The sequence below is a fragment of the Amblyraja radiata genome, chromosome 1, assembly GCF_010909765.2.
Source record: "Amblyraja radiata isolate CabotCenter1 chromosome 1, sAmbRad1.1.pri, whole genome shotgun sequence".
Taxonomy (NCBI): domain Eukaryota; kingdom Metazoa; phylum Chordata; class Chondrichthyes; order Rajiformes; family Rajidae; genus Amblyraja; species Amblyraja radiata.
The window spans coordinates 9,187,006-9,200,981 of NC_045956.1; the positions used below are offsets into that span (position 1 = coordinate 9,187,006).

Below are 13,976 nucleotides of genomic sequence, written 5' to 3' on the forward strand. Positions count from 1 at the left end.
TCAAATTTCGAGGATAATATATTATTAGTTAGTATTCTAGCCGTAGGTTTGTTATATAATAGTTTTATCCATGCAATGAAGTTCTCTCCCAATTGGAATTTTTGCAATACTTTAATCATATAATCCCATTCTACTTGATCAAACGCTTTTTCTGCGTCCAGTGAGATGATAGATAACTCTTGGTCATGAGATTTATGTGAGTGCATTATGTTAAGCAAACGTCTCAAGTTATTGAATGAATGTCTCTTAGGTATAAATCCTGTTTGATCCTCATTTATTAGTCTACTAACATACCTGCTTAGTCTACTGGCTAGTGTTTTCGCTATTATTTTTTGATCCTTATTTAACAAAGCGATAGCTCTATATGAACCTGGTTCTTCTATATTTTTATCTTTTTTAAGTATTAATATGATTGTTGATTCAGCTAGTGTTTCAGGTAAGCTTTGCTCTTTAAAAGCATATGTATACATTTTCTGTAATCGTGGAGTAACTATGTCATAAAAAGATTTATAAAATTCATTACTGAATCCGTCTGGTCCTGGTGTTTTTCCATTCTTTAGTGTTTTTATTGTGTCTTCTATCTCCTTAGAAGTAATTTGTGCTCCCAGTTCCTCTTGTTCCCTCAGTTCTAATTGTGGTAGGTTACAGTTATCTAGAAATTCTGAAATTTTATTATTGTCTATTAACGTTTTAGATGTGTATAGATTCTGGTAAAATTGAGCAAATCTTTTATTGATATCCTTGGGTAATGTTAATAATTCCCCTCTGTCTGATTTAATCTTTAATATTGCATTCTCTTTTTCCCGTTTTTTCAGTTGGCGTGCTAGAAGTTTGTGGGGTTTATCCCCGAATTCAAAGTGTTCTTGTTTTGTGATTTGAAATAATGTTATAACTTTCTCTGACAGTAATTTATTTAGCTTGAATTTCAATAGTAGGATTTTATTATGTTTATCCATAGTTGGATCTTTAGCATTATCTATATCTAATTGTTTTATTTGTTCTTCTAAATGTCTTTGTTCATTCTTATTCTTTTTATTTTGATAAGCTTGAAATGAAATAATGACTCCTCTAATAAATGCTTTGAAGGATTCCCATAATAGCGTGGGGGATATATCTGGTGTATCATTTATCTCAAAAAATAGGTCCATCTGTTTTTTTAGATATATACTCCCTTGTGGGTCTTTTAAAATTTGCGAGTTAAACCTCCAGAACGATTTATTCATAGACATTCCTTCTAGTTTTAAAACAAAAGTTAACGGAGAGTGGTCTGAGATCGCATTAGTGTGGTATTTAGGGTTCATAGTGTGCGGAATAAATTTTGTATCCACAAGAAAATAGTCTATCCGTGAGTATGTTTTATGCACCGTTGAATAAAACGAATAATCCCTTCCTGTCGGGTTTGCAATCCTCCACACATCTACTATATTTGTGTTTTCCATATATGTATGTAAAAGTTCACTGGTTTTAGATTTCATATTACCTTTTTGTTTATGCATCGATTTATCTAGATAAGGGTCTAAAACACAGTTAAAGTCTCCTCCAATTATAACATTTTGATAATTAAATTCTGCAATTATATTCAGAATTTTATTAAAAAATTGAGGGTTATCAAAATTGGGCGCATATATGTTTACCAGCGTAATTGGCATATTATTGATCTCTCCTGCTACTATAAGGTATCTCCCTTCCTTATCTGAAATAATATTCTTTGATTTAAATGGAATTCCTTTACGAATAATGATAGCAGTACCTCTAGATTTGGAAGTGAATGAAGAGTGAAATGTTTGGCCTATCCAGTTCGCCCTCAGTCTCGTCTGATCTTGATGTTTAAGATGCGTTTCCTGTAGAAACGAAATATCCGTGTTGTATGATTTCAACTGAGCTAGTATCTTGCCCCTTTTAATAGGTTCATTAATACCCCTTATATTCCAACTACATAGTGTGATTCCTCCCATTTTCTTTTGATTGTCGTCATACATTTTTACCTATTTTGATGACCTTATTTATTATGGTGCATTCATACCTCCGGACTCTGGTTATTTTGGGAGCATTTATATTATAGACTTCCTTGGTAGTTCCCCTCTGCGATTGTCCTTGAAAAAAAAACACATAGATGTGACATATTGTGATAAAAAAAAAAAGTATATCAAATAAATTTACGGTGTCTGAGTTTCGGACACCGTAGTGAGTGGCCCACTCGTCTGTGGGGTACGACATCGATATCGCTTCCGGCGTAGATGTGATAAGGTTAGCCCCGCTGCCTTTATTACCCAAAACCTAGGGGGTCGGTACCGTTTCCAAATCAGTTCTATTTCACCCAGTTGCAGTATATATATATATGTTTCATTCCGACTTATCCAATCTAATCATGTATTCAGTTACATATATTCCTCACTCTTTATCTCTTAACTATTTGTAATTGGTTTTAGTATTGTTAAAAGTGAGTTGTTCGCTGAAAGGGTTAACCGAAGTCAGGCTCCTGGAATTATGCCAGGTGCCTGAGTCTCCTCCCCTCCCCACACGAGCTGCGGAACATATGTGATTACGGTTGTCTGCGTTATAAAGCAGGCAACACATTTTTATCAGTTTCAGTTGCTATTTCTATATTAGTATTGTTAATTATTAATTATTATTAATTCTCAATATTTTATAAAACTATAAGCCATGTGATGTTTTTCGCTCTCAGCTCAGCAGATCGCCACTCCCATGTTATCAGTCTTTCCTCATTTGAGCACAGAATGTCCTTGAGTTAGATTCCGCAATGTTCAAGGGGAGATAATAATGTCTAGACACGTCTCGTGGAAAATCTGTTGCGTGTAGTAATTTTTAAAGATTGGTGTTGTTCACTTATTTCACTTTTCTTGTGATATTCTTGTTGGGGGAATAAGCAAATTAATTTGTTCATGACGTCTTGGTGATCAATCTTCAATTGTTGCTGCCTTGGCCACGATTTCTTGAGCGTATTTAAGAGATTCTACCGAGTTAATGAATGTTTTTGAGATTCCCATGAAAGTAATACGCATTCTGGCCGGATAATACACTCCACATATGACACCCTTGACACCGTAAAGAGCTTCTCTGGTCTGTGAGAACTTTCTTCTCTTTTGCACTAGCTCGTAAGGGTAGTCCCGTAGGAGTTAAATAGAATCATTTCTGTACATCATCTTCTCTCCGTATTTGATCTTTTTCATCAGCGCTTCCATTGTTGGGATATCCCGAAGTTTGATTATGATCTGTCGTGGGTAGGCATGTTCTCCTTGAGATCTTGGTTTCAGCGGGACAGGAGGCGCCTCATCAATACCTTAATTATAGATCAATCACTGAGATAGAGAAGAATGCACAGTAGTTTATTCAAAGAAGGGGAGTTAAGAACCAGAGGACAAGTTTACAATGAAAAGGGAAAGATTTAATAGAAACCTGAGGAACATTTTCACACCGGGGGGGGGGGGGGGGGGGGGAGGGGGGGGTGATATATGGAACGAGCTGCCAGAGGAGGTCGTTGAGACAGATATTATAACAACATTTAAAAGACATTTGGACAGGCTGATGGATAGGAAAGGCTTAGAAGGATATGGGCCAAACACGGAGGTGAGACTAGTGTGGATGGGGCATCTTGGTCAACATGGACAACGTGGGCCAAAGGGCCTGTGTTTATGCTGCATGGTTGACCGTATGACTCTTAAGATATGAACAGTGGAGGATATGGAAGAGGACATAATTAGGCACACAAACTTTTATCACCCGTGTTATATTCAACATGTGTAGAGATGCTGCGATTTATAGCAATGTTACAAAATTTTGAGATTTAAAAAATCAAGTCTGCAATTTATCCCATCAGATAAAGCATAAAAAGAAGTTTAATTTGACACCTAATTCACTTTCATATCTTCAGTACCACCTCAAATCTTCTTGGGTATGATGCTACAAGCTTGGCACGCCTGTATTTGGGTAATTTCTCCCATTCTTCTCTCCAGATCCTCTCACGCTCTGTCGGGTTGGATGGGGAGCATTGTCTTAATAATAATAATAATAAATTTTATTTGTTGGGCGCCTTTCAGACATCTCAAGGACACCTTACATAGATTAACAGGAATATAAACATATAATCAGAGTAAAATAAATAATAAAGACATCACAGAGACACAAACTAAAAACAGAATTCAGTCCAAAAACAGAAAATCAAAAACACAAAAACACAAACTTGGCAGTGTGCTTAGGGTCGTTGTCCTGTTGGAAGGTGAACCTTTGCCCCAGTCTGAGGTCCTGAACGTTCTGGAGCAGGTTTTCATCAAGGATCTCTCGGTACTTTGCTCCTTTCATCGTTCCCTCGATCCTGACTAGTCTCCCAGTTCCTGCCACTGAAAAACATCCCCACAGCATGATGCTGCCACCACCATGCTTCACTGTAGGTATGGTATTGGCCAGGTGATGAGCGGTGCCTGGTTTCCTCCAGACGTGACACTTGGCATTCAGGCCAAAGAGTTCAATCTTGGTTTCATCAGACCAAAGAATGTTTAGGTGCCTTTTGTCAAACTCCAATCGGGCTGTCACATGCCTTTTACTGATGAGTGGCTTCCCTCTGACCTCTCTACCATAAAGGCATGATTGGTGGAGTGCTGCAGATATAGTTATCTTTCTGGAAGTTTCTCCCATCTCCATAGAGGAACTCTGGAGCTCTGTCAGAGTGACCACTGGGTTCTTGGTCACCTCCCTGGCCAAGACCCTTCTCCCCCGATTGCTCAGTTTGGCTGGGCAGCCAGCTCTATGAAGAGTCCTGGTGGTTTCAAAGTTTTTCCATTTAAAAATGACGGAGACCACTGTGCTCTTCGGGACCTACAATGCTGCAGAAATTGGTTTATACCCTTTCCCAGATCTGTGTCTTGACACAATCCTGTCTCGGAGGTCTACGAACAATTCCTTCGTCTTTATGGCTTGGTTTTTGCTCTGACATGCACTGTCAACTGCGGGACCTTGTATAGACAGGTGCGTGCCTTTCCAAATCATGTACAATCAATTTAATTTGCCACTGGTGGACTCCAATCAAGTTGCAGAAACATCTCAAGGATAATCAGTGGAAACAGGATGCAACGAAGCTCAATTTTGTGTGTCATAGCAAAGGGTCTGAATACTTATGTAAATGTAATATTTCAGTTATTTCTTTTCAATTACTTTGAAAAAAATTCTTAATACCCTGTTTTCCCTTTTTTATTATGAGGTATTGTGTGTAGATTGATGATAAAAAAAAAGAATTTAATCCAGTCCATACAGACCATCGATCACTCATTCATAGTAGTCCCATATTATCGCACTCTCTCATTCACTCCATACTCACCAGGGGCAATTTACATAGTTCATTAAACCTATAAACATGCACGTCTCTGGGATGTGGGAGGAAACCGGAGTACCTGGAGGAATCCCACATGGTCACAGAAAGAACATGTAAACTTCACACAGGCAGCATCCGAGGTCAGGATCGAACCCAAGTCTTTGGCAATGTGAGCGAGCAGTACTACCAGCTGTGCAACTGTGTCAAGGATAAGAATGAAAGGATAAGGATGATCCAGTCCTCTGCATTTGATTGGGAACATGCAGCATGGAACTGGAGGTTATTCAGTGGCAACTATCACAGCTCACACTGATCCAATACCAATGTGATTGACAATTAGTGTTTCCAATCAATGTTCCCACCTTTTGCGTTTTGTCTCAAGGGATATTCAACTGTGTCAGAGGACAAAACTGAAATCATGTGCAAGAATCTAGATGGAAATTGTGGTGATGATTCTCTCAGACATCTCCGTCATTATATTGGATGTGACATTTCTAAAATACTAGAACATTTACTGAACTAATGGGATGAGAATGATCTAGAGACATCAGTATTTCCTAACAGAAGGCCACGGGGAGATTGGATCTTCCATTTCCACATGTAACACATCAATGGAGGACAGGGATTGAACTTGTAGAAACATCTTAAACAAACACAATATATTTATGATAAACATCGCCCACATGGTGCATATAAATGTTGTGTGGCACAACAGAATTTCTAGACTGGTAGGTTTCATATTTTTTAATAAAGATAGAAAATAATTCTTCATTTATCCAAATACAAATATTTCAGAATAGACACACAAGAGACAGCAGTTACTTTAATCTAGAATAAAAGAACTGCCGGAGGAGTTTAAAAGGCCAGACAGAATGTGTGGAGCAAAGGGATGGTTGACTCCTGGAGTCAAGACCCTGCTCCAGTCCTGATGCGGAGCTTAGATAGAAAACATTGACCACCCTCCTGCTGCCTGATCCTCTCAGTTCCTCCAGCAGTTTGTTTTTTGGCTCCAATATTTCACAATACTCATTTACCACAAAAGAAAGTTACAGATCAATTGCACAAATACAGATTTAAATAACATCAAAACAATTAATTACTTTCACAGGAAGACATAAATACACGTAAATAAGGTGTTTTATAAATATTAATGGCAAATAAATTAAGTGCAAGTGGAACAAATTACAATACAAATCAATGCCGTTACTGGCATGGTCCTTTGCTGAACTTACAATTCCTTTTCTGCCAAATTCTGCAGAACCATAACTTGACATTAAGTAACTGCCAGTGCGATAACAGAATAAAAAATACTCCAGGTATTTAACGGCATAGTCCATGTGTAAGCTCTGGATGCCACTACATGGACGAATGAAACCTCAACAAAGGGAACACCTGTGTCCTGAGTTTTCATTCATCTCTTGCCAACACGTAAGCAGGGATTAACACACTCATGGAGAAACCACATTGTTTTTCCACAGTTAATCCATTTCCAACTAATTTCTCACTACAGGTCCTTTACAAGGTGCCACATTCAGTTTTCAAGCAGTCAATTTCTCAAATAATTTAATACATAAATACATATTAAGTTACAAAACCTCAGATTAGAGATAGCAAACAAATGAAGGATGGTGTAGATAGTCTGAGTGTCCTAATTAGTAAGAAAAAGATGAACACTGTTTTAAACGAGCCATTCTTTCACAGGCCGATGTAAATCCGTGACAGGCCTGAGTATAAAAGTACATTCCTGAGCTGGTCCAGAATCTTGACTTCGAATGAGCATAACACACTTGACATTCAGCCTTTGATCTTCTAAGAGCGAGCTTCATTAGTCGTCTAAGAACTGTAGAGAATATAAAAAATTATGAAAATTATTAGATATCAGTTCCCTTCAATGATACTTCAATCCTGGTTTTCTAAACCTATTTTATAATAGGTTATAAATACATCCTCACGTCATTTTGCCATTTTCCGTTTTCCTAAACTTCTTCGTGAATTCAATTGATATTGAATTCACAAAGAAATACATGTCTGCCTGACACATAGCGGCCGTTTGCTCAGTGAACATAGGGGCCATTTGCTCAGTGAAATACATGTCCTGCCTGACACATAGGGGCCATTTGCTGGAACATATGTGTTTAACATTTATTCCCAGTTTCAATGTTGTTTGTGTAAAATTCAGGCAACCTTCCAGATGGAGAAAGTAAAAAAGCCATTCTGCAAATGTTATGTTTTTCTTTCCTATGATTTCGACATTGTACCTGCAAGAGCTAGTTAACTAAATTCAATCCTTATTTCTGGTCTCTTCTTATCCTCTGTTGTAGCCTATGTTTTAGAATCACAGAGTGACACAGAGACAATCAGCATGGAAACAGGCCCTTCATCCCAACTTATCCATGGTGACCAAGATACCCCATCTAAGATCATCCCATTTGCCCATATTTGGCCCATATCCTTCTAACTCTTTCCTATCCATGTACCAGTCCAAATGTCTTTTAAATGTTGTTAATAAACCTGTCTCAACTATCTCCTCCAGCAGCTCACTCCATATACCCACCACCACCTGCGTGCAACGTTTTTAGTAGATAGTAAGGTCTGAAACTTACCTATTGGTCATCATGGCAATGATTTTTTTCACCCAAACGGCATTAGGATTCAAACACACCAAGGAACCATTTTTAAGGATTGCACTGAAGGAAGTAAAAGATAACAAGTATTTCAATATAAAATATAATAATGCACCATGAACACTGTGCAGATATTATTCACATAAACTAAGTTTACCAATAACCACTCTAATTACAATTTAAGATAGACACACAAAGCTGGAGTAACTCAGCAGATCAGGCAGCATCTCTGGAGAGAAAGAATAGGTTTTGTTTCGGGTCCTTCTTCAGACTGAGGAAAGGTCTCGACCCAAAATGTAACCTATTCCTTTCTCCAGAGATGCTGCCTGACCCACTGAGTTAGTCCAGCTTTTTGTATCTATTTTCAATTTAAACCTACATCTGCAATTCCTTCCTACGAATTAAAACTTACATGATTTCAACTTGTGAGCAGTGTGGACCACTTGGAATAATTTTAACATTCTCCATGCGCCTGGGATGGATGAATTTGGAGTGTGTATTGATGCACTGGCAGCGAAGACTCACTTTTGAATTTCCAATAGATGCAGCTGTGGAAGGAACAAATTGTAAACATTTTATATATGTCGCTTGAAATTTTAATCTTATTCCTTATATATTCATATTTACCTTTTGGGGGAAATTATGTTACCACTACAAGGAGGCTCCTTAAGTTACCTGTCTACAACAAGGCCTATAATTTATCTAGATACCTCGCACCATAAAATCAGATTCTCACTTTAGAAGAGCAAAGCCCATATCCCCTGATGTACGGCAATGAGAAAACAAATGGTGCTGTTGTGGGTATTCCTGGCTTTGGATTAGAAGTTGGTGTGCTTAGTACCTCCTTCCCTCTTCCTGCCGTTGAATGCTAAGGGGAGGTGGTTAGGTTTTATTTTGTTGGAGATAGTTGGATATAGACCCTCTTGTTGGATAGGGTCTGAAGAAGGGTCTTGACCCAAAAAGTCACCTATTCCTTTTCTCCTGAGATGCTGCCTGACCTGCTGAGTTACTCCAGCTTTTTGTGTCTATCTTTGGAGATAGTCATTGGCTGCGACTTTTGTGGTATGGGTTTTACTTACTACTTATTAACCCTTGTCTAAATCAAGTCTAAGTCTCCCTGCACATGAGACCTGGATGGATTCATTTGCTGAGGAGTTGTGAATGGAATTAAGCATTATGCCATCAGCATCAAGCATCTCCACATCCAACCTCATTATGGAAGGATGGTCATCCATGGAACAACTGAAAATTATTGGGGCTCGGACACTGTCCAGCCCTGAGGCAGAGATGATTGACCTTTGTCAACCTCAACAATCTTTATGTGCAGTATTATCTGGATGCCGATTGATCGAACCCTTGATCCTACTCAATATATTCTTCTGCACTAATGACTCCAAACTGCCCACTGTGCAGCGACTAGATAGTAGGCCTGTTCATTAATTTGACTAAGGCCATGACATAACTTTACAATGAATTGTGTTATCTCAACACAAGGAGCCTTGCGGGGAGAATAGCAGTAACAGATTTTAATCGCCTGGAACAGGAAGCATGGGGCATCTTCCTTGAACCAAAGCAGAACTGTGGTTATTGTGGTCCTACAATTATGTAATTATAGCTGACTCAGTCAGTGGTAAATGATCTAAATCCATCCAAGTTTACTTTGATTCACATTTCAAACTACTCAACAGACCTCGAAAAGTTTCCCGTAATCTGTGTTTTAACTGCAATAGCTGCGTGTTACACACTATCAGTGTTATTTGAGTCTATCTGTGAACTATGTCTACTATATTATAAACTGTAAATGCAGTCAAGTATTAATAAATATTATTGTCTCTTAAAGGGTTAATATATTTTGATGTTTGTGTCAAAATTAAATTCTTATAAAACACTTTGGAGTCATATAGTTATAGTAACTGTTATTAAATATATTAAATAAACAATTTAAGCTGTTTTCACAACATTGTTGATTCTGCACATTGCTGGTTAAAGATAAAACCAGGTAATTGCTCACCTTGTGTAGATGCCACATAGAGTACAAACAGGGTCAGGCTGGTGAGAAGAACTCGGCTGTTCATTTTCTTTGCTTCAACAATTCTCCAACTATTCTGCTCACTACTCTTGAGCTGCTGAAGATGCTTCTAACCGTCATGGTTGAGGCTCTCTACTTATAATCGGAACCTTGTTACGAACTCGTGAGATGACATCATTGAAAATTTCCCGGACATTACGAAATACTATTACAGATGATGGGCTGAGAGTGAGTCAATGCTTTCAGAGCAGGATGCTTCGACTCAAGAAAAAAAAGTTGTTTGGATAATTTGATAGTTTCCCCTCAGGATTATTCACGTGAACTCTAAATAGTCCTGAATTTTTATTGATCTGGTTTTAAATACCCTGTGTTAAAAATACTAGTTTTGCTTTGAAACATTCATGTTACGCTCCAGTGTATTTAGAGTTAAAGCAATGAAATAATATTCATTTTTATTGAACTACAGGCATTTGTTTTTGCTTAACTAGTCTGAACATGTCCAATGGAATATAAATAAAAGCAGCTAGTATTATAGTCATAGAATCATGGAGTTTAACATCATAGAAGCAGGGCTTTTAGCCCAAACTGTCCATGCCGATCAAAGTGCCTGCTTAAGTCAATGGGATTAGGAGGGAGGGATAGATCAGCCATGATTGAATGGCAGAGTACACTTGATGGGCCAAATGGCCTATTTCTGCTCCTATTACTTATGACCTATGACCCTATGACCTTCTGTGTGAAAAATCTCACATCCCTTTCAAATCTTTGTCTCCTCTCCTTAAACCTGTGCCCTTTAATTTTACACTCCCCTATCCCGAGAGTGTGAGTAAAAGAACATTCGTATGATATTCCATATTCCATATCCATCTTAGCCCAGTGAAATGGAAAAGTTATGCCACTGGTCCTGGTACAAGTTAAACGTGTTCTTGGCTTTATTCCCAAATTACCCAACCCCACTCTCACCTTAATAAGGATAAAATAATTATTAAATGTAATCATAGCCCTAAACGTATGTTGAAGCTCTCTCTCATTGAGATTGCAAGCAAGAATACACATTGAAAGCAAGCAATAGATTTACATTATGAGTTTCAATTAAACATTCTGAAGTTTCAAAATGATTCTTTCAAAACAAAGCTAATCGGACCAGGACATTCATGTTGATGTGCAATTGCAGGTGAAACATAGAGTTAGTTCCAAATAATTGAATGCTCACAGTATAGATAATTTGAATACATTTTTATAAATTATATATTTGTGTATTTTTTATAATTTGCATAGATAATTTGAATAAATATCTATATAAGTTTATTGTCATTGATCAGAACTTAATTCTCCTAAACTGTATTGCATGAATCAAGCTTTGTTATTAGACATGCCTGTATTGTATTGTTATTCCCACTGAAACCACAACTCACGGGAAATTTTAGATGTTTGAAGCTGTTATATTTGTCGAATGATTGAACTGGAAATTTTCCATGAATATGTGAAAGAATGCCATTGAACAATGTCATGTTTTGGCTGCAGAGACACATAAATACATTCAGTATGAGCGCGGTGGATTTCCCAAAGAGCAAAAAGTACAGTGAAGAATTGTGTGGTAGTTGTCACAAAACCAATGAGGTAGAAATAGGATAAGGTGGAAAATAGGTACTGGGACTGTGATACGTGATGTAATGCATGCAACAGTGCAGAAACACACCTGATTAATGCTCTGACTTCAATACAAAGTTTTCAGTGACCAGCCAGCACTAACCTTGATTTTGTTTATTGATTAATTTAACTCATTGAGCCGGATTCTATAGCAACAGGCAGCAGTTCAAGTAAACTACAGCTGATTCAGGCCACAAAAGGACAGAAGGTGCTGGAGTAAATCAGCAGGTCAGGAGAATGTGGATAGGTATGTTACCGGTCGAAAATTCTTCTTCAAATTGAAGAAGGATCCCAACCCAAATCGTCACCAGTCAGAAGAAGGGTCTCGACCCAAAACATCACCTATCCATGTTCTACAGAGATGCTGCCTGACCTGCTGAGTTACTCCAGCACTTTGTGTCCTTTTGTGTATTAACTATCATCTACAGTTCTTTGTTTCTACATGTTGGCTGATTCAGGCCAACCCTTTTAAAGGGCTGATATCTGAGGACTGAATCCAGTGTAAATCATTGTATCACCTTGCGGGAAGCCATAGCTGATCATATATGTGAGAGGGTGCCCTGTTTCCAACATAACTTTGGTTGATAAGGTGGAGGAGTGGTTTACTGGACCCGATGGTGCCAGCACAACATTGAATGCTGTGGGGCACATCATGAGTCACTGAGCATGAGGGGTCAGCAAGGGTGAAAGAGCAATTCTGAGGTCAAACATGAGTGCACTCTGCAACTGGGTCACACAAGTCCAAGTCCAAGGGGGGGGGGGGGGGGGGGAGGGGGGGGGGGGGAATTGTGGGGAGAACCTTACAGTGTTGGTCAAAGAGCTGCAGGAAGCATGTCAACATCAGAAGTAGAAGCACGACAATCATCCAGGAAAATCATGCCTGGGTTTTAACCTCAACTCTAGTTTGCTGCCTGTTAGGCGCCCCCCCCCACTGGTGAATGCTATGTACTTACCTTTCTCTGTTTCTCCCCCGAGTGCAGGCCTCGTGGCTGTGAGTCTGGAATCAAGGTGTTAAAAGCTCCTGTACCCGATTGGCCAAGCTGCGTCAGGTGATGGGTGACTCATCTGAAGCTTAAATACCAGAGTCTCCCAGGATTCTCTCTCTTCTTCGTCGACCCTGACTTGTGAGCAGACTGCTGGTGTGAGCTGCGGAAGGCCTGGCCACATGGCATAGAACTTTGTGTACTTTCACCATTACTTGTTAACAAATATTGAATTGGGACGGATAAGGGCTGACCTTAGTGTTTTCGTGTATTTTGTTTCAGAGTTATATCTCTTTAGGCAGGTTTTAGAGTCTCCAGTTCGACGGTCCATCACGTGGCTGGCTGGAGCACTGTTAAATTGTTTGTCAGTCCATCCATATCCCTGACTGGGTTGTTTGAATCAGGTTTGGGTTTTGTGTTCCATTGAATAAATTAAACTATTTTTGAACTTGAACCTGATTTTTGAAATATGTTACGCGGCTCTGAAGTACCTGCTTTCGGGAGTCGTAACACTGCCTAACTGTAGATTACCTGAGATTCTAAAAAGCCATCAATCTGAGCCTGGAATATAGTCAGTACGTCAGCATTCACACTCCTCAGACGGAGTAGAGAACTCAAAATTCACTTCCTGGTTCGGGAGCTGCAAGGCGTACGAACGGCACCAACTAGACAGGATTGTGAAGACCGCCAGCAGGATTATTGGTGCTCCACTCCCTTTCCTGCTGGACATATACAGGAAGAGATGTACCAGCAGAGCCATCTCCATCATCAAAGACCCCTACCACCCATCGCATCACATATTCTCCATCCTGCCATCTGGGAAGAGGTACAGGAGCATTAGCTGCAAAACCAGCAGGATGCTCCTCGGCTTCTTCCCGCAGGCTATAAGACTGATAAACGGACGTTGCCCCCTGCCAAAGTATCGCACACCAACCACCAACCTGGACACACTGCAGCAGAGCCACTGTCGTGCCGCTGCCGATTGGAACGCCTGTTGATGTTTAGTAGAGAGTAGAGTGTTTAATTTGTCATGATATATGTATTTTTATTACTATTTAATTTTACTACACACTGAATGGACACGGGTTGAGCAACGTTTTTTCGTTTCCTCTGGGTATGTGAGTACTCAGGAAAATGATAATAAAGGTATACTTGATACTTGAAACTTGAAAATATCCTCAATCTTCCACATCACCCCTGCATCAAGTGTGAACCCTGATCCCAGGCTGTACGTCACAGGAGACAATTGGCACCATCTGCCATGTGAGACTCTCCCAACATCTTATATGGTTCAATGCAAGAAGCTCTCAATTTTCTAAACTCCAGAGTGCATGGACCTACCCTGCTCCATTGGCCCTCAAGTG

At 39.2% G+C, this 13,976-nt stretch overlaps 1 protein-coding gene across 1 annotated transcript; it reads right to left on the bottom strand.

Moving 5' to 3' along the window:
* Positions 1 to 6,055: 6,055 nt before the first annotated feature.
* Positions 6,056 to 10,098, bottom strand: LOC116970830 (interleukin-8-like). The gene is made up of 4 exons (XM_033017399.1): positions 9,962 to 10,098; positions 8,363 to 8,498; positions 7,930 to 8,013; positions 6,056 to 7,166 (listed from the first exon to the last, which is right to left on the bottom strand). The coding sequence occupies exons 1-4, from the start codon at positions 10,023 to 10,025 to the stop codon at positions 7,160 to 7,162; spliced, it is 291 nt and encodes a 96-aa protein (XP_032873290.1). The 5' UTR covers positions 10,026 to 10,098; the 3' UTR covers positions 6,056 to 7,159.
* Positions 10,099 to 13,976: the final 3,878 nt, after the last annotated feature.

Coding starts and splice junctions, on each gene's coding strand:
- LOC116970830 (XM_033017399.1), bottom strand. CDS start 10,025: ATGAACAGCCGAGTTCTTCTCACCAGCCTGACCCTGTTTGTACTCTAT. Junction 8,499..9,961: donor CTATGTGGCATCTACACAAG/GTGAGCAATTAC, acceptor TTCCTTCCACAG/CTGCATCTATTGGAAATTCA. Junction 8,014..8,362: donor TGCTCACAAGTTGAAATCAT/GTAAGTTTTAAT, acceptor TACTTCCTTCAG/TGCAATCCTTAAAAATGGTT.